The 27,419-nt window shown below is 38.6% G+C and overlaps 1 protein-coding gene across 1 annotated transcript; it reads left to right on the top strand.

Annotated features, from left to right (window-relative positions):
- The first annotated feature begins 640 nt into the window (after positions 1 to 640).
- Positions 641 to 27,419, top strand: LOC124132526. The gene is made up of 11 exons (XM_048392564.1): positions 641 to 786; positions 4,828 to 4,922; positions 5,996 to 6,105; positions 6,939 to 7,061; positions 8,011 to 8,245; positions 9,139 to 9,298; positions 10,418 to 10,605; positions 11,449 to 11,634; positions 14,357 to 14,438; positions 22,840 to 22,889; positions 24,498 to 27,419. The coding sequence occupies exons 1-11, from the start codon at positions 699 to 701 to the stop codon at positions 24,600 to 24,602; spliced, it is 1,422 nt and encodes a 473-aa protein (XP_048248521.1). The 5' UTR covers positions 641 to 698; the 3' UTR covers positions 24,603 to 27,419.

Genomic DNA, 27,419 nt, shown 5'->3' with positions numbered 1-27,419 from the left:
GTACAAGCTTTAACCCGTATTTATTTAAGGATTGACGTCTTCTTTTTTTCGGTTCATTGAAGTATGAATCGAAAAACCGATGTGCAAACTGTATGAATCCGCGTAGCGGATTCTTACAAAAGTATTCCTCAGTATTCCGACAGTATTCCGCAGAAATAAAAGTAGTGCGCATCGGTGGGCGTGGCTTACTTTTTTACATTCATTGGGAAATGAATGCAATAACACGTGACCATTTCAGCTAATAAGAATGCAGGAATTTCAATGAACACAACGAAAATTGAATTATTTTAATTGGGTTATTGTTGTTTTAAAACAAATTCTGTAATAGCTGCCAATTAAGTTTCGTTTACAGAACCCAGAGCATATATTTAATAAAAGAATTTAACCACTCATATCGCCCCTCGTCCCCATCATAACTCCATCAGCATATACTTATCCCATTCTCAGCTCTAGACAGAAATTTAAAGACTTGAGGTTTCCTTACATAATTATTTTATTTTTAAACCGAATACATAACTTTATTTCAGGGACTATTTATGTTGATATATTAATTGTCGAGCATAAACACTGGTGATATTTTCCAAGGTAACTATTTAACCAATACACCGTTTCCGCCAATGACGCGGTTATTTCATGGCGGGTCAATTTCGTGATACACCGGTTAGTTGTCACACAACCTGCAGACTCACGCTGTCAAAATGTCGGAGGAAGAAGGGTACCCGGTTCAGTGTTATGTCTACGATATATCCAAGGGCATGGCGCGGTCATTATCACAGGCGTTCATAGGTAAGTCACGCCAACAATATGGATGAAACGGTGTCTGGGCATGGAGGGATGACGCCGCTGACATCATGCTGTAAATTTCAATCACAACAGTCCGGTTTTCGATCAGCTGATTCATCGACTTAATTAATTACATTTACCCTTTGAACGATGTGGCTACCATCATTTGCGTACTGTTTGTAATACAGAAGTTAAGTCTGATGCATTTCGAGTAAATCTGTTTAGTGTGGTATGATAATTTGATGTTTTATTATTCATAGACACGAATCTATTATTTAGACAATTTATGATTTATGATAATATTATGATAAGCCAACTATCACTGGTACTAAATTGCAATTATTTCAATTTCAATTTCATTGATTTTTATCTGTGGCTAGCTTGTAAGGATTATAAGTGATCCTAACTAGATTTCCCAGCTCTATGAGATACTTCATGAAGTTACATACTTATCTAGTGTAGACACCATTGGTCATATCCAATTTATACTCTGAGGATAATTTTGGACTGCTTGTTTATGTCAATTAACATGATTTAGAGAGAAAACCAGGTTCCACTACAGTTTGCAATCTGTTTTAAATGTGTTACACCCAATGGTATGCCATCAACTCATAGAAATGAATTTACTGATGGATTTACTGGACGCAGATGCGTGTTGAAGAAAGAATGCTGCTATTTCAGAATTTGCTGCATCTGAAGACATTAATTTCCTCCGAGCTTGCACAATTTATTTTATCTTGTGGTAGAGTCCTGTCTCTATTGATTAGGGTGAAGTCTGTGCTTCAGAACATGGCAAAACAACAAGATTTGCGAATGTTCAAGAAAGTTTGAGTATGTCTTCATGTGTAAAGAAATATGAGTAAACATATGTGATATTACATATTAAATATGGTAAAAACAAGCAAGGAATGAAGATAGCTTTGTTTAACTGAGCATTGTTATTTTGATTATTTGGCATTTCTCTGTAACTCCCATTTATTGTCATTCATGGTAAGTACATATCACCTCTGCATAGCCAACTAAGGGGATTGGGTGGTCAGGCTCGCTGACTTGGTTGATGCATGTCATCGTATACCAATTGCGTAGATCGATGCTCATGATGTCAATCAGTGGATTGTCTGGTCCAGATTCAATTATTTACAGACCATCGTCATATAGCTGGAATATTCCTGAGTGCAGCGTTAAACAACAAACAAAAAAAGCATAGCCATCTCATTGGTTATACAGTATATGTACTTGATGTATAGACACTGATAAATGATAAATCACTGTTATGGCAATAACTCTGTTACAGTCAGACTTAATTTCAAACAATGTAACTTGATACAGAACTAACAGTGGGTTGACATGGATGGCGTAATTTAAAGCGTAAAATGCCATGACAGCTGTAGATGAAGCTGGTGCGTCAGTGATGTAAGAATGTGGTTTTACTGCACTGTATGAGGTTTAAAATACTCTTCAGAAAACTTTCATTTATAATGTATACAAAACAATATTAGATACATTATGTGAACATTTTGTATAGAAACAGTGCTCTAATCCCTGGGTTACAATAAATCGAAATATCGATATACATGTATTGCTATTGCTAAGCACTTAAAGTCAATAAATCGATTGTTAAATCAGTTTCCGATCAATTGTATTGATTTCAGTTAGGAATATTGATAGTTTTCGATTGTATTTACCATATGATGTGATTGAGTCAAATGCTATTCAAATTTGTTTTTCTTTTGATCATGAGTTGTAGTAATTTACACATGGTAATGTGGAAGTTTCTTTTTCTTAAATTATTGGGGTAAAGAAAAAACAAATCAGTCATATCTCAAACTTTACTTTTTATTTGTTGTTATGGCTATCACATTCAAAGGAAACTTCAGTCCCAAGGTTTAGTTTAACTCAAAAATCCATCTAAAACGATACACTGAAAACTATCTATATTATTTATCGCAATAGTTGCTTGCAATATCAATAGTTATCAGAATAGTTTCTTACAATATCAATAGTTATCGCAATAGTGATTTCCAGACCAATAGTCACCCCTAGTAAACATACTGTTTTAAATGTAGAGCCCGGTTATCTTTAGATTCAACCACACAAAATAGAATTTGGACCGGATGTGCAGCATGAGGTTTCAAATGTCAAATTTAGTGTGGTTAAATCTGTAGGTAACCTAGCTCTACATTGAAAACGCAGTATGTTTATCTTCTAATTTCAAAATGACTAAACAAAACAGGACTCTTGGGTAGCAATATATTGAGTGAAGCGGCATGGGTTGGGTCCTGTGTTTTCAGGGGGTTCTCAATCAGAATTTACGGAATCACTGACAAGAGCCTGAAACAAAATATGGAGCTCTATATGCTCATGCAGTTTGTTTACACCGTAATACTTCACACAAACTTATGACAGGCACTGAAAGCATGTAGCACTGCAACAACGTAAGGTGAGGTGGGTACTCCTAAACAAAACTAAGCAAGCCTTCCAAAGGTTTCATTCTACACTGCTGTGATGCCTGTGTGCGCGTGCGTGTGTGCGCGTGCGTGCGTGCATGCTTGTACTATAGTGCTAGCCCACTGAGATACCATACCACATTCAAAACACGGATACACCCCACAGACACAGTATACAGACTCCTGAGCTGACCAGCCCTTGTTTTATTACCTCAATTTCGAGCGCAAGTCAGGGAAATGTCATGGCGACTGATTTACGACACCCATTGTCTGAGAAACATTTAATTGCTGTTATTTATAAGATGCTAATCCTATTTGTTAATCCCCATTTTTGTGTACATCGACCGTCTGCCATCCTGAACAGGATGTGCAAGTATGTCACTGATGATTTACTGTTTACATTTATATTTATTACTTACTAAATGTCAGGTGACCTTGGCTATATAAGCCTTGGTCCAGAAAAAAAAGGAGAGGAAAAAAAAGGTCTTACCCTTAGCCTAGCTAGGGTTAGGCTGGGTGCTCCGGGGCACCTAGACACCAACCACTACCACCATGTGCTGACCTGGCACATAGTGTCTTCTGTATGTATATATCTACATGTATAAAGTAAAACTGTATATACCGCAAGCCATCGTCTCCAAGTTGTCACTTCCTACTGAGAACCATACATCGGCCCCTTGCATATACAAGTGTGCAAATCGTTCATTAATCAACGTCAGATCGACACGCGTTGTTAGAAACAACAATTACCATTTTATCAAGTTTTTTGGTGTTGAACCACTGACGTTCCACTCTCCGGGCATTCCATAGCTGTATGTAGCATTCATCCTTTCTGATATCTAGGTTAAAATGACATTAAACAACATTGCATGCGTCAGTGATGATAACTAGTTTTGTTTTCTGTTTTGCAATATTATGTACATATTAACCATTTATGTTGTTACTATAATTGATATATATATGTCACATGGATGTGTCATAACATCCATTTAAATTCAAGACTACAAATTGTAATAGGAAATAATATGTGAATGTGTTAATATAATATGTGAATGTGTAAATATAACCTATATGGCTAAAAAAATAAAAGTCTTGGTTCTATATTTTCAAAAACCATTGCCTGAGAACCAATTCTTTTATTTTTTAAGCCTAACATTATATTGAACATGTTAAAGATGCTAAATCAATTTTTTTTATTTCATCTTTGGCCATTTTCATATTCTAGGTAAAAAGTATTTCACACTCACTTTTTCGACACTTTATAATGATTTTTATAGCATGGTTTCTTTAAACATGCTAAAACTAATCACACCTACCCTCATTCATTGTTTGTGTTACCTGAATTTATAGAGTCTCATCAGTTTCAGGGGTGGTCGGGTAGCCTAGTGGTTAAAGCGTTTGCTCGTCACGCCAAAGACCTGGATTTGATTCCCGACTTGGGCACAATGTGTGAAGCCCATTTCTGGTGTTCCCTACCGTGATATTGCTGGAATATTGCTAAAAGCGGCGTAAAACCATACTCACTCACTCACTCATCAGTTTCACCAAGTGGTTCAATTTAGGGAATACAAAGGATATTATGTTCTTGTCTTTTCAGGAAAACAAATAGATGGTGTATGGCACACTGGGATTGTTGTGTATGGCCAAGAATACTTCTTCGGTGGGACTGGTGGTATAGAATCGTGTCCCCCAGTAAGTACAGTCAGCACTGATCTATAAGCCAGTGATGGAGATGACACATGACACTTCCTGTACACGCTGGAAGCTATACATGTGTTTATCATGAAGGCTGATAATGCAGATGAAGTTCTTCATGTCTGCCAACATGTCTTTATGTTTTGATTTCTTGAGTCAAAAATTTAGAATGTATTTTTTGTCTGTGCAAGAAATCCATTGCTATAATATCAGCCTTAGGACTGAGATGAAACATGGCATTAATGGCATGGAGAAAGGCCAGTACATTTTTTCTCTAGCTGTAGGTTGTTAAATTGTTTGATTGCCATTTCTTACTAGTTGACGGATGACAAAGCAGACACGCTTTCTTTAATATACTATAATAGCAACATTTCTGTATACATCCTTATCCCATTGTCAAGCAGGGATGAATCATTGAATGACAATGATATAAGGATCTATACTGAAACATCGCTTGCATTGTATTGCAGTTAGTATCCATGAAGTGTGTTCACTTTGTAGATTGTTATTACTAAAGAGCTGGCAACTATTGATAATTATATTAGATACTAAATGCTAAATCCAGAGATGTTATTTCAAATTTTGAAGTCAACTGTTGTTGCTTGGAATACTTGTCAGTCTTGACAGGATGGGATTCCAGGTCAGAGCAGGGCGGTGGGGTAGCCTAGTGGTTAAAGCGTTGGCTCCTCATGCCGAAGACCCGGGTTCGATTCCCCACATGGGTACAATGTGTGAAGCCCATTTTCCGGGCCCTTCGCTGTGATATTGCTGGAATATTGCTAAAAGCGGTGTAAAACCATACTCACTCACTCACTCCAGGTCAGAGCATATCCCCAGCATGTCATAAGAGTCGATTAAAATGAGGATGGGATGATATGTGACCTGACTGATGGTGTGTCATTGTTCTGTTTGTCATGGATCATTGACATGCTGTCAAGTACTGTCATGCCACCCTGCAGTATTGACAGGACACTGTGATTTAGCTGGAATGTTGCTAACTGTTCTATAGAACATTGTTCACTCTTTTGTCATTCTTGATTCTAGAGTAAGCTTTTGAGATTTTCTTTCAGGGAGGGACTGTACTTGGACGTCCAGATTCCATTGTTGACTTAGGAATGACTCAGATACCTCGAGATATGTTCATGGACTATCTCAGTGAACTAGCAGCAAGCTCATTCAGGTAAGTCTCCCTCATTGAACAGCCAGCAAGCTCATTCAGATGAGTCTCCCTCAGTGAACAGCCAGCAAGCTCATTCAGGTGAGGCTAACTCAGTGAACAGCCAGCAAGCTCATTCAGGTGAGGCTAACTCAGTGAACAGCCAGTATGCTCATTCAGGTGAGGCTAACTCATTGAACAGCCAGCAAGCTCATCAAAGGTGAGTCTCCCTCAGTAAACAGCAAGCAAGCTCATTCAGGTGGGGCTCCCTCAGTAAACAGCCAGCAAGGTCAACAGCTATTAGTTTGATCAAGAAGTCAGTGTTTTGGGGAAGGGGGGATTGTGTTGTCTGAGGCTCTGCAGTTCTCTTTGTAGTTGCTGCCCTTAAGTGTGCCAGGATCCAATGATCCTGTGATTCTTGGTTTGTTCCCATCATGCTCCTGGATTTCACTATGGTGGTAAAGGTCTATGACCTGAATCACTTTGGACTGTTCTGACATTAGTCTGTCAGACCACATCCTTACTGAGATACTGTTCAAAGAAGTGTTTCTGATCAGTTATAAATTTACACTTAAAGAGTACATTCAATATTTTTGAAGGATAGTGTTAAATTTTACCGGTACATGGCCTATTTTACCAGTAAATTACTGGCAGTTACTGGTTAATTGGAAACACTGTCAAAGTGGCAGTACACCTTCCCCACTCACTCACTCAAAAGGGAGACTCACTCACTCACTCACTCACTCACTCACTCACTCACTCACTCTCCCACTCACTCACTCACTCACTCACTCACTCACTCACTCACTCACTCACTCACTCAATATGATCACAGTGCCATTGTTGTTTTTTTCCAGTGCCAGCAAGTACCACCTGTTGGAACACAACTGCAACAACTTCAGTGCTGAGGTGGCCCAGTTCCTGACAGGGAGGAATGTCCCCGCCTACATCACCAACCTCCCCGCCGAGGTGCTCAGCACGTCAGTACCGGCAGTCTTTAGTAAATTGCACCAACTTCACAAGGATAGAACTGAATTGGATATCTTTTTACTTATTCTAGTTCATGAATCAAAATTACATTTCACAAAAGTCTGTAAGTTTGACTCTTGAAAACCTAAAAATATAAATGTATTTCCTCACTATTATAGAAAATGAGAATATATATTATTTACAAGATAGAGCAGCTCCGAAAGTCAAATAAGCTGATGTCATTGCCTGCTTGTACAGCATATGGCTGCAGCAACTTCTGTAGATCTAAGAAGTCACCCATTGAGCTGAAGCTTCCCATGCATGTTCCTACTTATGATGACACCTAAACATGGTCAAGGGGGTTTGAATCCGGTTTTCACTATAGAAGTGCAACAATCTTGGACGCAGCGTTAAACCCCATTTCAGCAACCCATACTTGCCGTAAATGGTGACTATGCTTGTCGTAAAAGGCGACTAACAGGATCGGGTGGTCAGGCTCGCTGACTTGGTTGATGCATGTCATCAATCCCAATGGAGTGGATCGATGCTCATGATATTAATCACTGGATTGTCTGGTCCAGACTCGATTATTTACAGACCGCCGTCATATAGCTGGAATATTGCTGAGTGCGGCGTTAAACAACAAACAAACCAAACAAATCCATTTCACCTCACCTCAAATACAAACGCGGTTTTTCACATTATGTGTACTGGTGTACTGTTGTTGTTTTTTACACAATTACCAGGAATATACTTAACTACTTATGTCTATGTCTATCTGGAGGTGAGATTGCACTTCTTTTATAATATAAGGGGCATGTAATGTCTAAAATGCTCTAATCATATTCCAATTTGAAATTTACACCATCACCACCACCCCCCCACCCCTAAAGCCGCATTTTCCAGATTCACCCTGACTGTACATGGACTAATAGTCTGATCATGATTGTTTATTTGCAGACCATTTGGTGCTATGATCAAACCCCTGATAGATTCCATGAGTGTTCAACCAGACGGAGGTCACCCCCTCTTCCCCACAGAGCCATCGACCCAGAACGCTGCTGCCGGAGCCATGAACACACTCAGCACAGGAACAGCCACCAGAACACGACAGAGAAGCGGCAACAAAGACTCTCCCTCTGCATCCAAGTCCGACCAGCTGGAAATGACAGATCCTGTCATGTACAAACCCACTGTGAGTAAACAGACCATTATGTACAAACCCACTGTGAGTAAACAGACCGTTATGTACAAACCCACTTTGAGTAATCAGACCGTTATGTACAAACCCACTGTGAGTAAACAGACCGTTATGTACAAACCCACTGTGAGTAAACAGACCGTTATGTACAAACCCACTTTGAGTAATCAGACCGTTATGTACAAACCCACTGAGAGTAAACAGACCGTTATGTACAAACCCACTGGGAGTAAACAGACCATTATGTACAAACCCACTGTGAGTAAACAGACCGTTATGTACAAACCCACTGTGAGTAAACAGACCGTTATGTACAAACTCACTGTGAGTAAACAAACCGTTATGTACAAACCCACTTTGAGTAAACAGACCATTATGTACAAACCCACTGTCAGTAAACAGACCATTATGTACAAACCCACTGTGAGTAAACAGACCATTATGTACAAACCTACTTTGAGTAAACAGACCCGCGTTCAGTTTGTACAATTAATATTTGAGAAAAGGTCTACTATTCAAAGAGTTAAAACTAATTGATTAACTGGATGATTGATGATTAATTTCAATCTTTATACTTATTTGCCAGGTTTGATCACAGGGTGTATTAACTCCTGCTCGCATCTACAAATTTCTAGCACCTCCTGTACAGTCCTTGTGTACTTTGCTTCAAGCCATTATGTTAACATACCAAAACTACTGTCATATCTGCTTTAGATAACTAGAACCTGGACAACGCCAGCCACTACTTTTTCTGGCACAGGCATGATTATTTACAGTCCTCCATGTTGTTGCTGAAATGTTCCCGACGGCAGTATAAAACGTCAAACAATCAAAACTTTGAAAAAGACTCTCAAAAGCTTCCAGATATCACTGCTTGGTTGTTTCAGAACGTGGTGGAGAGGTGTCGGGGGGAGGAGATCCGGAGGCTGCTTCAGTCCCGGCTGTCGGAACAGGAGTTCCAGGTGTGGGAGGAGATGCTGGAATACCTGGCCGTCAAACAGAGTCAGTGCTCCTGGTCCCTCGGCAGGAACCACCTGCAGGTGCTTGGTAGGTAGCAAGGCTGGACGGTTTTATAAATGTTCCCAGGAACCACCTGCAGGTGCTTGGTAGGTAGCAAGGCTGGACAGTTCTATTAATGTTCCCAGGAACCACCTGCAGGTGCTTGGTAGGTAGCAAGGCTGGACGGTTCTACAAGTGTTCCCAGGAACCACCTGCAGGTGCTTGGTAGGTAGCAAGGCTGGACAGTTCTATTAATGTTCCCAGGAACCACCTGCAGGTGCTTGGTAGGTAGCAAGGCTGGACAGTTCTATTAATGTTCCCAGGAACCACCTGCAGGTGCTTGGTAGGTAGCAAGGCTGGACAGTTCTATTAATGTTCCCAGGAACCACCTGCAGCATCTTCCCAAGGCAAGAGCGTCCACTAGCCTATGTATGAAAGTCTTGTTTCCACTATTGCCACATCAAGTCCACTTTCCTGTGCTAAATATGATTGGACTATAGCACATATCGATAGTCCAATCAGACGTTTCATTAAATCAACATGTCCAGGAATGACCTGTAGGTGCTAGGTAGGTAGCAAGGCTGGACAGTTCTTTAAATGTTTACAGGAACACCCTGCAGGTGCTCGGTAGGTAGCAAGGCTGGACGGTTCTTTAAATTTTTACACGAACACCCTGTAGGTGCTCGGTAGGTAGCAATACCAGACAGTTCTTTAAATGTTCACAGGAACACAGTGCAGGTGCCTGGTAGGTAGCAAGACCGGACAGTTCACAGGAACACCCTCCAGGTGCTCGGTAGGAAGCAATACCAGACAGTTCTTAAAATGTTCACAGGAACCACATGCAGGTGCTCGGTAGGTAGCAAACCTGGACAGTTCTGCTCCCATGTGTGTCATGGATGCTCCAAGGGAAGGAGCCACCTTGTTGTGTTGTTAGTATTAAAGCCTATTGACATGATGAGTCTACTGTTGGATGTAACCCACTGAAATATAGCTTTCAGTGAAGTTGAACATCTAAGACCTGCATCATATCGGGGGTTTCTCCCAAATCAATCTGACAGGCCTTGAAGTAACTGAAATACATTTCAAAGCAGCGTAGAACAAAAACACACTCACTAACTCGTGAGGAATATTTAGTTGCAGTTTAATCAGTTTTTCTCCTAATTTCAGCCAAAGTTTTATGCAACAGAGAAGTATCGGAGACGCTGCGAGTGAAGATATGTGAAATGCTACAGTTACTGGTGGTCCAGCCTGACTTCCTGCAAGTGATCAGCCATGACTCTGCCCATATGATGGGCTACATCCTCAGTCAGTTCAGCGACCAGACCAGACAGGTGCAGACACACATTGTACACATGGTAAGTGGGCAGATCTTTACACCCTGTCAGTTCAACGACCAGACCAGACAGGTAAGTGGGCAGATCTTTACATCCTCAGTCAGTTCAATGACCAGACCAGACAGGTGCAGACACACATTGTACACATGGTAAGAGGGCAGATCTTTACACCCTGTCAGTTCAACGACCAGACCAGACAGGTAAGTGGGCAGATCTTTACATCCTCAGTCAATTCAACGACCAGACCAGACAGGGAAGTGGGTAGTTCTGTTTATCCATGCTCATTTCAACAACCTGGCAAAATGTTGTAAATCATCGTCAAAGTACATGTTTATCAAATTTCTTAAGTAAGGTTTTTGCAATATTTCATGCAGAGCCTAACTTCTCAATTCAAACATCAACTAAACATTTAAGTCTCCAAAAGATTGAACCCATTTTTTAAGATATTTCTAGGACATGGTTACAAATTCCACCACCTCAAAGTTACCGTATTTGACATAATACGAGCCCAGGGTGCTCTCAAAATTAGAAATAGGGGGCTCTTATTATTTTGGTGGAAAAAACAGTTGAAAGATAAATTTTTTTTGGTTTATGCTGACGGCCTGACTGTTTATATATGACAGATATATTTTTCCAGAATTTAATTGCCCATAATTAAGGGTGCATATAACACACAAGTGCGTATTATACACGAATAAATAAGTCTTGTGTACATTGATCAATCTGAAGGGGTGCTAATTGGGATTGTTCACTTGCCATTATATAAGCAAATATCGCCGTGGGCGCTTATTAGAGCGGGGCGCTTATTACGTCGAATACGGTAGTATTGAAGTATGATGACTGATTCCTTGTGTCTGTGGTCAGCTGGCCAACATGCAGACGGTGGAGAATGGTATTGCGACGATGGAGAAGGTGCGAGTCCCCAACACTGATGGTGTTTGTGTACTCAAGAAGTCCCAGCACATCTGCATCACCTGCCTCACGGACCACCACGACAAGGACCTGCTGGAGGCTGCCTCCGCCCTGGCTCTCAACATCAGTCTCAACGAGGTCAGTTCGCCATCGTACAAGGATTTGTTGTGATGTCTGTTGTTTAATGCCACGATCAGCAATATTTGTGTTATGTGACAGCAGCCTGTAAATAACAGAGTCATGACAAACCAGTGATTGATACTGTGAGCATCGACCCAGGATCTCAAAGTATGATGACATGCATTCATCCAAGTCACTGGGCCTCTCATTGTACTTTAATGTAAAACTGTGACACAAATTTGTCATGGCTTTTATACATTCATATTTGAAAAGGGCTTGAATTTATGAGTGTGATGGGTGTAATGTTACAATACAGCTTCCTTGTGGGAGCCCTTAGCCCCGACTATAGTATAATGTTACAATCTGGAGTATCCCTTAGCCCGACTATAATGTTACAATCTGTAGTATCCCTTAGCCCTAACTATGTTACAATCTGGAGTATCCCTTAGCCCCGACTATAATGTTACAATCTGTAGTATCCCTTAGCCCCGACTATGTTACAATCTGTAGTATCCCTTAGCCCCGACTATAATGTTACAATCTGTAGTATCCCTTAGCCCTGACTATGTTACAATCTGTAGTATCCCTTAGCCCCGACTATGTTACAATCAGGAGTATCCCTTAGCCCCGACTATAATGTCACAATCTGTAGTATCCCTTAGCCCCGACTATGTTACAATCTGTAGTATCCCTAAGCCCAGACAGTAATGTCACAATCTGTAGTATCCCTTAGCCCCGACTATGTTACAATCTGTAGTATCCCTAAGCCCAGACAGTAATGTTACAATCTGTAGTATCTGAGCCCCGACTATAATGTTACAATCTGTAGTATCCCTGAGCCCTGACAGTATTGTTACAATCTGTAGTATCTGAGCCCTGACAGTAATGTTACAATCTGTAGTATCCCTGAGCCCTAACAGTAATGTTACCATCTGTAGTATCCCTGAGTACTGACAGTAATGTTACAGTCTGTAGTATCCCTGAGCCCTAACAGTTATGTTACAGTCTGTAGTAACCCTGAGCTATGACAGTAATGTTACAATCTGTAGTATCTGAGCCCTGAGAGTAATGTTACAATCTGTAGTAACCCTGAGCGCTGAGAGTAATGTTACAATCTGTAGTATCCCTGAGCTCTGACAGTAATGTTACAGTCTGTAGTATCCCTGAGCCCTAACAGTAATGTTACAATCTGTAGTATCCCTGAGCCCTGACAGTAATGTTACAATCTGTAGTATCCCTGAGCCCAGACAGTAATGTTACAATCTGTAGTATCTGAGCCCCGACTATAATGTTACAATCTGTAGTATCCCTGAGCCCTGACAGTATTGTTACAATCTGTAGTATCTGAGCCCTGACAGTAATGTTACAGTCTGTAGTATCCCTGAGCCCTGACAGTAATGTTACAATCTGTAGTATCCCTGAGCACTGACAGTAATGTTACAGTCTGTAGTATCCCTGAGCCCTAACAGTTATGTTACAATCTGTAGTAACCCTGAGCCCTGACAGTAATGTTACAATCTGTAGTATCCCTGAGCCCTGACAGTAATGTTACAGTCTGTAGTAACCCTGAGACCTGACAGTAATGTTATAATCTCTGGTATCCCTGAGCCCTAACAGCTATGTTACAGTGTGAAGTAACCCTGAGACCTGACAGTAATGTTACAATCTGTAGTAACCCTCAGCCCTAACAGTTATGTTACAGTCTGTAGTATCCCTGAGCCCTGACAGTAATGTTACAGTCTGTAGTAACCCTGAGACCTGACAGTAATGTTACAATCTGTAGTATCCCTGAGCCCTGACAGTAATGTTACAGTCTGTAGTATCCCTGAGCCATGACAGTAATGTTACAATCTGTAGTATCCCTGAGCCCTAACAGTTATGTTACAGTCTGTAGTATCCCTGAGCCCTGACAGTAATGTTACAATCTGTTGTATCCCTGAGCCCTAACAGTTATGTTATAATCTGTAGTATTTCTGAGCCCTGAGAGTAATGTTACAATCTGTTGTAACCCTGAGCGCTGAGAGTAATGTTACAATCTGTAGTATCCCTGAGCCCTGACAGTAATGTTACAGTCTGTAATATCTCTGAGCCATGACAGTAATGTTACAATCTGTAGTATCCCTGAGCCCTAACAGTTATGTTACAGTCTGTAGTATCCCTGAGCCCTGACAGTAATGTTACGATCTGTTGTATCCCTAAGCCCTAACAGTTATGTTATAATCTGTAGTATTTCTGAGCCCTGAGAGTAATGTTACAATCTGTTGTAACCCTGAGCGCTGAGAGTAATGTTACAATCTGTAGTATCCCTGAGCCCTGACAGTAATGTTACAATCTGTAGTATCCCTGAGCCCTGACAGTAATGTTACAGTCTGTAGTATCCCTGAGCCCTGACAGTAATGTTACAGTCTGTAGTATCCCTGAGCCCTAATAGTAATGTTACAGTCTGTAGTATCCCTGAGCCCTAATAGTAATGTTACAGTCTGTAGTATCCCTGAGCCCTGATAGTAATGTTACAGTCTGTAGTATCCCTGAGCCCTAACAGTAATGTTACAGTCTGTAGTATCCCTGAGCCCTAATAGTAATGTTACAGCTTGTAGTATCCCTGAGCCCTAACAGTAATGTTACAGTCTGTAGTATCCCTGAGCCCTAATAGTAATGTTACAGCCTGTAGTATCCCTGAGCCCTAATAGTAATGTTACAGCTTGTAGTAACCCAGAGCTCCATGTGTTGGTGTTTGCAGGTGGAGGATGATACAGAGGTTACAGTGGAAGTTGCCAGCGCTGTACTACAGTCTCTTAATCAGGACATGTCAGAGAATGGAGGTACAGTCACTGTGTCACTAGGCCACGATACATCCTATCTGCAAGTTTAGGGGCGGTCGGGTAGCCTAGTGGTGAAAGCATTCACTCATCACGCCGAAGACCTGGGATCGATTCCCGACATGCGTACAATGTGTGAAGGCCATTTCTGGTGTCCCCCTCCGTGATATTGCTAGAATATTGCTAAAAGGGGCGTAAAACCATACTCACTCACCATCAGCAAGAGAAAGATTGCATACAGTAATTTTCCATGAACTGAATAGATTTATTTTGCAACCAGTGGATGGCGCCAATGAACCTACACGATATCCAAGGTAGACACAATTTTATGGATAACAACTTCTTTAATACTTTATTATTAAAATCGACGTTTCGGTATAGATCCTTATTGACCTTTTTCACACTTTTGCCATCTTGGATCGAAAACGAGGCTTGGAGAGCAGAGCTCCATGCAGTGTGAGTCGCATCAGCTGATAGGGAACAGACAGCATGTTGTGCATTTCTCTGATGGACATTTCAAACAAACAAAAAATGGTATCCTCTGTATCTAATACAGAAGATATTTCACATTTAAACCTGAGGTCCAACTAAAATATGCCTGTAATACACTGGAATTAGCATTTTGCTGTCAGGATCCCGGAAGTAAATCAAAAGGGGCATTTCGAGATACGTATTTCAGAAATAGATTGTTTTATCATAACCTCGTCGGCATATATATAGGTACAATATGACAGTACATTCAATGACATTCAATGTATCGTAAATGAACTCCATAACATGAAACAGGTCAGTGTACTTTTGCAAATTTGCTCAGTCAATGCGTGGCTTGGCAAACTCGAGATCGTCGATCATGTTTATTTCACTTTTCATAGTGGTGTTTGCTGCACAACGCACTGTCGTTTTGCCATGAGTCCAGTTGACAAAAAATTCTTTTTCTGCTGTGATTTTCATCTAAACATATTACAATGTAAATGAAATTACCGTATTCGACCCATTAAGCGCTCAGGGTGCTTAAAAAAAGACAGAAAGGGTGGGCGCTTATTGGGGACAATTCAGGTCAAATTGGCGTAAATTCATCAGTAAGCCTTACCGTATTTTCTTGAGAATAGTGCGCGCTTTTTTTCCAAAAACACAGCTGTGTAGAAGAGGGTGCGCATTATACACGAATTAATGAGTTTTGATGTTTTTTCCCCCATGGAAAGACATTACTGTGAGCACGTAACACCGGAAATACCATGTCAACAAATCCATACTGTAGTTCGCAAATTAGTCATGTTATTACACTGTCTGGCTATAAAAAGTGTTCTTTGTATATCTGGACTTTTGTTTGTAACTTATTTCATTAATTTTATTCAAAATTCCTTTTAATATTGTTTTAATTAATTTCAGCGAAATTGTGTGTGAAGCGATCGGAAGATCGCACAACTCACCGTTATTAACAGCAACCACGGTCAGATTACCACTATTGACGCCTTGAAACGAACTTAAGTTGACAGAGAATGGATACATATATCATAAATGCCATACTTTGAATCGTTAAAAGTCATATTTGTTTTTGTTGGACGATTCTATGTCAACACGTAATTCTCGCGATCACGTGCAGGGGAGCCTTGACGGTGACTGGTCAGACGGGTTCCATGTAAAAAATAATACCCGGCAATAGCGATCAGCTGTTTCGCTTAGGGTTATTATTATTTTAAATATGTTTAGTAAAAGCTGCATCTAAATTAACAAGATATTGGAATATATTATTCCTGATAAAAAAATAGTTTCAGATACAACTTTTGCCAATCCTTGGATTTAAAATCCTGTAAAGTTATATCATTGGGTGTGTCTTGAATGAATCACCGGTAGATTCCAAGAAAACGTGTGTACAGCTGATTGCTGTGTCCGGCTTAGTTTACGAGAAAATACGCAAGGTAATCTTAATCCCTGGATATAAAACGATGCCTAGCTGAACAAAAAATACAATTTAAACGGTAAATCAACATGTCTGGTGATTTTTTTATCTCAAATTTCGAATTTGTATACTGACGAAGTTTCTCATCACCTGTTCGTTTGCCGGACTTCGCTGAAGGGGTACGGTGTAATTTTTTTCTGCGCATAATATTCAAAGTCACAAATATCTAAAATAACCAGAATACAGTCATGCCCTGCTTATACGGACTTCAAATATCCGGAAACCTCGGTTCCCGGACGATTTTCATTTAAAACGAAATAATTACTATATAAATTTTCGGAACCGGGAAGGGGGCGGGGGGCGCTTATTGGGGGAGGGGCGCTTATTGGGGGAGGGGCGCTTAATGGGTCGAATACGGTAGTTCACAAAATAACTTGTGTGTCAAAATAAATATTCAGAAGGGGCGATAACTCTATCCAGTGTGTACAATGACAGATGATACTTTACTTGTTCTTCAAACATCACTTATTTAACCGATTTGTACCGATTGAGATTGCACCATGCACAACAAAAGTAATAATGTGTGAACTGTTTAAAATAAGTTAAAGGGAAACTTGAAATTGATAAATATAAATAATGCATGAAATTGAAGAAATATAAGAATTGATACAAACACCAACTTCTTGAACACCCTGATCTAATCCTGTATGATGATAGGTAATTGTATATCAAAAGGAAGCTACTAATACATTTATCCTGAATAGTTTAAAAATGTCTTGATCAGATATGAGTACAGATAAAATAACAAAAGATGAAAAGGAATCAACTTCATTTGGTAATCAAGCCAAGATAAAATATATGTATCGGTACAGATTTTGTTAATGGAACAATCTGGATTTCTCATATTTAATAAAGAAAAACAAACCAAAATTTTCATGTCTTTATTTCTCAGAATTTAAGTTTTCAAAACTTTACATGGACCGGGTGTCTTTGTCAGTCAAAAGCACCTAATTAAACTCCAGGAGAAGATAATTTTCTTGCTTGCAAACAAATGGTACAATGTGCTTTTTTAGTGTCTGATAGATATTGGCCATTTTGTTTTGTGAGTGAATAAGGCTTTTCACTTCCTCGTCCTATTTAAGTGAAATGTGACAGGAAACACGTTTGTTGATTGAATGAATATGGCTTTTCACTTCCTCGTCCTTTGACAGGACGCACATTGTAACCAGTGTGTTACTGTCAGCAGAAAGCTCCTCCAGACATCCATCACCGGATACTGGTACTTCATTGTGTTGACTCGCTGGACTCAAAGCCTGAAATGAATAATTCAATAATATTGTAATAATATTTCTACTTCCATAATTTTTTTATAACCAATGCATATTCACCTTCTCTCAAAATATTGCTTATTTAGAAAACAACATTCTTCTGAAATAGAGAAAATTAATCACAGTGTGTAACATTACATGCTACTTTAGAACAATCTTGAAGGCATCAATTCATCTGATATGTCTAAAACTCAAACAGTTTATTCTGTGTAAACAGTAAACACAACGGATGCATCAATTTAATGACAGTGTACTACAGCTCTTTATATCAATGTCACACAGAAATTCACTCTTGTTTTAATGAAACACGTTTTGATATTTGTATTACCGATATGTATTTAATCATGAAATACTTTGTTTATTCTGACCATGCTGAAAACATACTTTCGCTAAAGTGAAATAAATAAGATTTTTATTAAAATCAGGTGAAATATCACGTTTTGTCACACCGACAGTCAATCTGCCTCATTGACACTATGGTTTTCTGAGTAAGGTCATGAAGATCACAAAGAAAATATAAGACTTGAATTTTTTTGTCAAATGAAATGTTTATCTCTTCTTTTGGTTTACTAAAGTTGATATCTTGACTTGAAAATATTAAAGTTGTCAGATCACAAGATGAGATAAATTCATGCTATCATCGTTATTTGACAAGGAAAACAAATTTCTTCTATGTATTTATACTTTTTCATATTTCTCGTTTTGATTGAATTATCAAAATTATCAAAATTATCACACCACTTGACTTGACTGAAATAAACTAAAGTTTTAAAGATTTTTAACAACAGTAAACTATTACATCATAACAATATAATTATTGCAAAATGACACAGTAAGCACAACTATATTCTTACATATAAATTGATATGATTAATAATCAATAATACATGGCAATTGCTTGCACAAAAGAAATTATTTTGTTTTAAAAGTTTCAAAACATGTTTGTGGACATAAAACCAGATGGGTTTCACAATTAAACAAAGGGAATAAATGAGTAATGATTGCAATACGCATGGGAATTAAAAATAATTCTGTTTATACTTTAAGTTTATAGTAATGTCAATATCTATTTATGCATTTGAAATATTTGAATACAGACTGTTAAAGAGTTATCTGTTTCTGTAAATTATATAAAGATCACATGTAGATTGAACATTTACTGGCCATTAATTAGTTGTGTTTTTGTTCATTTCATGACATGATTAATTTGGTACAGTAAAGTAAATATCATTTTGGTAGAAATATTGTTTACAAAATTGCAGATCAAACTGTTCTTTACTTCAAATATTTACACACCCTTTATGTAATAATTCAGTTGAAATATTACACCTAATGCTATCTAATCTGTCAACATTGACAATCAAAATAACAACTGTTAACAATCACAACAGCACAAGTAGATCTAGAGGTCTAACATTTTATTGGAATGCATTTGAGTCCATTACAATTTACATCAAATACGCAACTGATGCAAAATTCTGATTTGTTACGATTGTAAATTCTGACATATATCTAGATATGGTCAAAATGTCAATATTTCGACTTCAAATACAACCCACAACGTTATTTAAACTAACAATAAATAGTTTGGCTAAATGGTGTGAAAACAATGAATTATTCCTTACAAGATCTCAGTAGCATTTGTATTAAGTCTGTTCAGCTACCATAAACTGCACTGGGAGTTACCAGGTGGTCATGGATATTTTAAATTAAAATCACAACAGAACGGCCAGACTCAAATTTATATCGGTAAGGAGACCAGATAACAGTAGAATAGTTTGTCAATGATAAGAATAAGAATAATGTTTAATACTTACGATAAATGTACCGGGATGGTTAAATTGTCACAGTTTGTCCCGATTGCGTGTCTTGTTGACATCTCCATGTGTTTCATGTGCTATCCAGCCTTCACCTTCTGCTCTCCAAGCCTCGCTTTCAAACCGGAAGTAGCGAAGCTGTCATAGCCCTATGATTGTCGTAAAGGTGCCATAGTGAAAAACATCGCAGCTAAGTATATTCTTGAAGCTGTCATAGCCTTACGACTGTTGTAAAGGTGTCGTTGTGAAAAACATCGCAGCTAAGTATATTCTTGAAGCTGTCATAGCCCTATGATTGTCGTAAAGGTGCCATAGTGAAAAACATCGCAGCTAAGTATATTCTTGAAGCTGTCATAGCCTTACAACTGTTGTAAAGGTGTCGAAGTGAAAAACATCGCAGCTAAGTATATTCTTGAAGCTCTCATAACCTTACGACTGTCGTAAAGGTGTCGAAGTGAAAAACATCGCAGCTAAGTATATTCTTGAAACTCTCATAACCTTACGACTGTCATAAAGGTGTCGAAGTGAAAAACATCGCAGCTAAGTATATTCTTGAAGCTGTCATAACCTTACGACTGTCATAAAGGTGTCGAAGTGAAAAACATCGCAGCTAAGTATATTCTTGAAGCTGTCATAGCCTTACAACTGTTGTAAAGGTGTCGTTGTGAAAAACATCGCAGCTAAGTATATTCTTGAAGCTGTCATAGCCTTACGACTGTTGTAAAGGTGTCGTTGTGAAAAACATCGCAGCTAAGTATATTCTTGAAGCTGTCATAGCCTTACGACTGTTGTAAAGGTGTCGTTGTGAAAAACATCGCAGCTAAGTATATTCATGAAGCTGTCATAGCCTTACGACTGTTGTAAAGGTGTCGTAGTGAAAAACATCGCAGCTAAGTATATTCTTGAAGCTGTCATAGCCCTATGATTGTCGTAAAGGTGTTGTGGTTAAAAACATCGCAGCTAAGTATATTCTTGAAGCTGTCATAGCCTTACGACTGTCGTAAAGGTGTCGAAGTGAAAAACATCGCAGCTAAGTATATTCTTGAAGCTGTCATAGCCCTATGATTGTCGTAAAGGTGCCATAGTGAAAAACATCGCAGCTAAGTATATTCTTGAAGCTGTCATAGCCTTACGACTGTTGTAAAGGTGTCGTTGTGAAAAACATCGCAGCTAAGTATATTCTTGAAGCTGTCATAGCCCTATGATTGTCGTAAAGGTGCCATAGTGAAAAACATCGCAGCTAAGTATATTCTTGAAGCTGTCATAGCCTTACGACTGTCGTAAAGGTGTTGTGGTTAAAAACATTGCAGCTAAGTATATTCTTGAAGCTGTTATAGCCTTACGACTGTCGTAAAGGTGTCGTAGTGAAAAACATCGCAGCTAAGTATATTCTTGAAGCTGTCATAGCCCTATGATTGTCGTAAAGGTGTTGTGGTTAAAAACATCGCAGCTAAGTATATTCTTGAAGCTGTCATAGCCTTACGACTGTCGTAAAGGTGTCGAAGTGAAAAACATCGCAGCTTAGTATATTCTTGAAGCTGTCATAGCCTTACGACTGTCGTAAAGGTGTTGTGGTTAAAAACATCGCAGCTAAGTATATTCTTGAAGCTGTTATAGCCCTACGATTGTCGTAAAGGTGTTGTGGTTAAAAACATCGCAGCTAAGTATATTCTTGAAGCTGTTATAGCCCTACGATTGTCGTAAAGCTGTTGTAGTGAAAAACATCGCAGCTAAGTATATTCTCAAAACTGTCATAGACCTACTTTTGTGATAAAGGTGTCGTAGGGAAAAACATCTCCGCTAAGCCTATGCTTGAACCTGTCTTATATAAGTTATATAAGTTTACAACAAATATGAAGACTCAGCAGAATGTACCTCCTGTCCAATTACCAAACCAAGTGTCCTTCACCTGCACGTTCAAAACACGAACAACAGATCCCGGAAAACTTACCAAAAACATCACTCTTACAGATTAATGCAGAGTCAATAACAGAAAATAATATAACAATTATCTCAAAATACAAAATTGTATGTCTTTTAGTTTATTTCAGTTGAAACAATAGCAGCATGCTTGCATGCTATCGCAGTGTCCATTTACATAGAGCATTTCATTTATATGGAGAGTTGGTGCGATTTCCCTTTGACTACAAGTACATATGAAATATAGTGTCGAATGGAGTGAGCATCATGTCAGTTATGTATAGCTGGGAGGTATGATGTTTGAAAAGAGTTAAGTCAACAAATGAACAGCTATTATCATGGTTATTAACGATAAAAGAAATCAATTCAAGTTATACTCTGTGATGCTTAAAAAGTATTTAAGTGTAACTAAATTTGCAGGCAGAAACCATAGTGTTTCTATAGATTACAAAACAACCTCATACATCATGTCGACTACACTTGGAATATTTCCCACCCTTACAGAGATCCTCAGATTTTACATGATATAATTTCAATAATGTTATTTTAAATTCACTATCACTATATCTTCAAGGATGTTTGATCAAAGAGTGTGATGCAATCTATCTGTTTTTGACATGTGGCCACACTGATAAATGACTATATTCCATGTCCTGGTAGATGTGTTTCCATTTTGCTAGATGTCTGATCCTGCCTGGATAGCTTACAAGATCACACAAGGAAGTCCTCAACATATAACACAGAAACATATATACATACAGGATGTTTACAAACCCTATGTTTATTTCTTTGGCATGAGTTTCAAGGATGATATAGGCTTGAATGAGTTTCACCTCACAAACTTTCCTCAAGATTCGGGGGGGCACGGGTGGCCAAGTTGTCTAAGGTGCCGCGATTCGCTGTGCAGATTTGTATCCCTTGGGCACGCCAGAAACCTATGATAGTGGGTTCAAATCTCGGTTCGCCCCGATTATGTTTGTAGGTTTGTCAGCACCATACCCGTGCTCGTGGGTTTCACCGAAGTGGTAAATGTCTGAGACCTGCATCACTTTAAGCTTTCCTCCCACATTAAGCTGACCCACCATGACTGGAATACTGTTAAAAGCAGCATCAAACCCAACTCAATCTTCAAGATTTGTTTTGCCATATTAATTTTTAGATGTTCAAATGATATGCACAAATAAACATTTTCTATGTTGAGTAATATCAGTATCTTTACAAATATTTAATCAAGTGGCAAAGTGTCGAATTGCTTTTTACATGTCCTTAAGTAAGTAAGATATAGTTGCGATAGGTTTAAGTCAGGTTCAAGAATAACTATTATTATTCATTATTTTAGTTGAAAGTAGCTCAGATTTGTCTCGGCAAAGACATCTTCATGAATAAACCACACGGCTATTGTCTGTTTCCAGGTCATTGTTTTTATCTTTCATTTCCAGCTCTCTATGCCCTGTCAAGCCTTGTGAGATTTATGCAAATTAATCCAGAGGTGAGTTTCAGTTTAGTTTGAAGCAGGTAAGGTTGATTTGATGTGATTATTGTATATACAAATAATAACACTGAAATCTATCACTAATGTTGCCTGCAAGGTCTGGTATATTGTTGTCCTTAAGATATAGAATTTCTAGAGAACTGCATCACTAAGGCCCACCAGAAAGATATGATCTTGGGTTTGAAGTCCAGATTTGCCATATTTTATGTTTGTTGGGTTGTCAGCACCGAACCCATGCTTGCACATGTGGGTTTGCAAAAGTTACTGGCAAGTTACAATATCTGAGAGCTGCCTCACTTCGGGCTTTTCTCCTACATCCAGCTGACACACTGTGATACACTCACTCATTCTGTTTTAAGCCCAATAGTAACAAACTCCATTTCTCCCAAGTGATTGTAGGTCAGAATATGTCGCATGTACCCCAACGATGACTTGGATTGGGTGGTTACAAACTGACTGGTGTTTCTAAGATTAAAGTTTACCTTGCATGTAAAAAATACAGATCAACAAACTAATGTCCAGTTATTGATTTTAATATTCTAACTAATTAGAATGTATGTGTATTGTACACTAGCTCTACAATGTTTTGGGACAGTGTTAGGCAAGCTTGACTCCTGAGAGCTTCTACTGATTTCTAGGACACTGAAACACATGTTATATATGGTGTCTCATTCGGCAAGTGACTTTTTTCCAAATATGCCTCTGTCCGCACACAGGTGAATGGGTACCCAGTAGGATATGATGGTTAATATGATTGTAAACCTTCTACTAAGCATCGCAGGGCGGTCTGGTAGTCACGCTGAAGACTCAGGTTCGATTCCCAACATGGGTACAATGTGTGAAGCCTATTTCTGGTGTCCCCCGCCGTGATATTGCTGGAATATTGCTAAAAGCAGTGTAAAACCAAACTCACTCACTCACTAAGCATCTCATAGGCAGCTTGAGGTGTGTACTCTACAGGGAGCTGAGCCGAAGTTTGAGTGCACACTGATTCATTTCCTGGGGGTAATAATAATGTATTGCTGTGATCAATAATCCGTGTGGTCATTGGGTGCATTTGACACATTACAAATGTCCATTATTATTTTTTTCATTTATTTGTTTATTTATTCGTTATTATCCTGAGGTGATATATGTAGCACTGTGAGCATGCATCAGTGGATGGATTCGTCACTTATTTTATTATTTGTTATAAGGTTTTGTTTTTATCATTACTGTATTTGAGGTAATAAGCACCCCCCGCTCTAATAAGTGCTCACGGCGATATTTGCTAATATATTGACTAGTGAACAATCCCACTTAGCACCCCTTCCGATTGAACAATGTACACAAGACTTATATATTTGTGTATAATACGCACTCGTGTGTTATATGCACCCTTAATTATGGGCAGGATGGAAAAATATATCCGTCGTGTATAAACATTTCAGGCTGTCAGCATAAGTCACGAAATGTATGATCTTTCAACTCAGGTTTTTACACCAAAATATTATTCTAAAAAGAGCCCCCTATTTCTAATTTTGAGTGCGCCCTGGGTGCTTATTACGTCGAATACAGTAATATTATTAATATCATCATCATCATTATTATTATTATTGTCTGCAGGTAAAGGATCTGGTGGTCGTGATGAGTCCAGACTGGTCAGCCTTGTCCAAGCTCTCCGAAAGAGCCAAGCAGCTGTGTGACAAGATCAAAAAGGCCATCTCATGAAACCAATGGACATTAGTCCCCACTGAATAGACGAGGGCTGAAGAGTGGTCTCCCCTTGTACCAGCATGAAGCACTTCACAGACTTAGCTCACTTGAAGACTGTTATATGACTCGTAGACTCCTCTTCAGCCTTCTCTGTATAATCTACAAACATATGTTTGCTTGTATGACAATGTGAGGTTTGAGTTTAGCATTGAGTGACTAGTTGCCTCAGCTGCACATTGTTCTGGTTGAAGATAAATGTTTGATGTTATATGATAATTCTGTTCTGAAGTAGGGACTCTCTTGTACCATGACTTCTCCCTCCAGTAATACAGAACTATTGTAAACCAGAACCTTCCCTCCAATATGTTGGATTTAGCTAGCATCCTAGTGAGCTGGTCACGAAATCTTATAGCTGGTCATGGTTTCAATCCCAGGCTTTTGGTCTGTCTACATCACAACTGTGCGCAAAGGTTCTGCAACAGTCGATGTCGATGAACTGTGACACGTTCGGCTTAAATACTATTCAAGGCCGTGTTCAACTCACTCACTCACTCAATCAAACATTTTGTCAAAAGGAATATGTTTCTGATATACATTCTATAGTCAGTGTGAGCTGAACATTTCAGGGGCAGTTGGGTAGCCTAGTGGTTAAACACTGAAAATGTTGAGTCAAACATGTATGTCAAACAATGGTGTTCAGTCAATCATGTTGGATTAATCACAATGCCAAGTCAAACATGTTTTACAAATGACAACGTTGAGGAAAATGTATAGTAACAAAGAACTCTGTCGAGTCAAACATGTTTGTCAAACAATGTGTTCAGTCAAACATGTTTGATAAATAACAATACCACATCAAACATGTTTCACAAACAAAACCGTTGTGTAAAATGTATAACGAAGAACTCTGTCGAGTCAAACATGTTTGTCAAACAATAATGTTCAGTCAAACATTTTGCAAACATCACTGGACATTTTAGCTATGTAGGACATGGTGATCAGTTCTCTTAATATGCATGCAGGATGAACAACACTTTCTGTTTGTGTTACGGACAACACTGAAGAATGACAAATGTTTGAAAATAGTGTTCATGGACACATAATTTATGATGAACAACGCATGTAAAAACGTGTATGCTGGACAAACAACATTTTCAATTCAAACAACGCTTTCTATTTACATATTCATATTATCTTCATATGCATGGACGAACAACACTTTCTATTCAAACAAAGTTGTCTATTTGTGTCACATACAACACTGAAGAATGACATCATAGTATGACAAAAGTGTGTGTTGACACATAATTTATGCCGAACAACGCATGTAAGAATGTTCATTTTCACTTTGATGTTATGCCCAAGCTGCAGTCGTTTAGCTATTACCCTGTGTAGATATTGATGAGAATATAGTCTCATACAGTGTGTTGTTCTTGTTGATGTTTTAACTGTTGAGACTTGAAGCCAAAAACCACATGACATTTGTATCTGGCACTGTCACAAGTATATGTTTATCATTGCAAACATGGTATGATACTACTCCAAACAAGATCAAGAACACCCACAATTGGAAGGGTGTGTTACGCAATACCCACCAGCCATGACAGATTAACTATAGTCATGAAAAAATCAGGTGTTCTTTAATATTTTTTGTGTGTGGTATGATTCACAGGTCTGTCAAGGGCATGTTACCCAAGACACAAATATTTTCAGTTATACCTAAACAAATGGCTCCTTATATGCTACTAACATAATCAAAATTGTCTAGGTGACAAAGATCTTTAGATGTATGCTTCCATTCTTAAACATTGTCAATTGTAAGAACTAAGCTACTCAACATTTGCTAAGGACCGAAATAGTCTTTAAGGTGTTGTCCTTAGCAAATGTTCAGTTGTGTACTTCAAATGATGAGTGCATATTTCAGAGATCGTAATGGGAATTTGTCCATGGCATAAACTAAATACGTACCTATTATTACAATTACCGTAAGTTAATATTTAGTTTTATTTTCCCATCTTTTGTTGACTTGAAATAGAATGTCTGTATGTGTATTTACACTGAAACTACCATGACTCCATTACACTACAATTGTTCAAGTGAGTGCATTTCAGTGTTGCAATAAGCTCTCGCCTAGTGAAAATAGTTCCAACTATTAATCATCTATTTACATACACTTATATTTGCCAGCATGGTGGATTCATGACAAAGAAATTCTAGCTCAAATGTGGGAAGCATAAAGACATCGAACATGTTTTTATTGCAATATATATATAAATATATATGGCCTATATTTTATGAGCAGTACTATCTTAGATGAGGTCTGTGATATGTCGGTATGATACCTGTTCTGTGTGCTCATGTAGTTGCCTTCTACATGTGTCGTCAAGGCAAAGATGTAGGACGTTTCCTTGTTCATGATGTGTAGTAGTTGGCCTAAGTGAGTTTCCACATCAGTCTGGTTGTGTTCATGTTGACAAATACATTTCATATTCAACTACTTTTATGTTTTGGAGACATTATTTTCGCATGCCCCTATCCTCTCGTAATAAAATAAAAATTAAAATCAATGACAAATTTATTACTGCAATGTCCCTAATACCATATTCTCTTGTGTATAACATGCCGTATTCGACGTAATAAGCGCCCAGGGCTCTCTCAAAATTAGAAATATGGGGCTCTTATTCGAAAATGATTTTAGTGAGAAAAATACAGAGTTGAAAGATCGTAAATTTCATGGTTTATGAGGACAGCCTGAAATGATACTAAAGAAAAGTCTGTGCGTATTATACAGGACATATATATTTTCCAGAATTTAATTGCCCATAATTAAGG

This window comes from Haliotis rufescens, unplaced genomic scaffold (assembly GCF_023055435.1).
Source record: "Haliotis rufescens isolate VD_foot unplaced genomic scaffold, xgHalRufe1.0.p SCAF_11, whole genome shotgun sequence".
Taxonomy (NCBI): domain Eukaryota; kingdom Metazoa; phylum Mollusca; class Gastropoda; order Lepetellida; family Haliotidae; genus Haliotis; species Haliotis rufescens.
The sequence above is the reverse complement of the archived record's forward strand: the minus strand, read 5'-3'. Positions and strand labels throughout refer to the sequence as shown.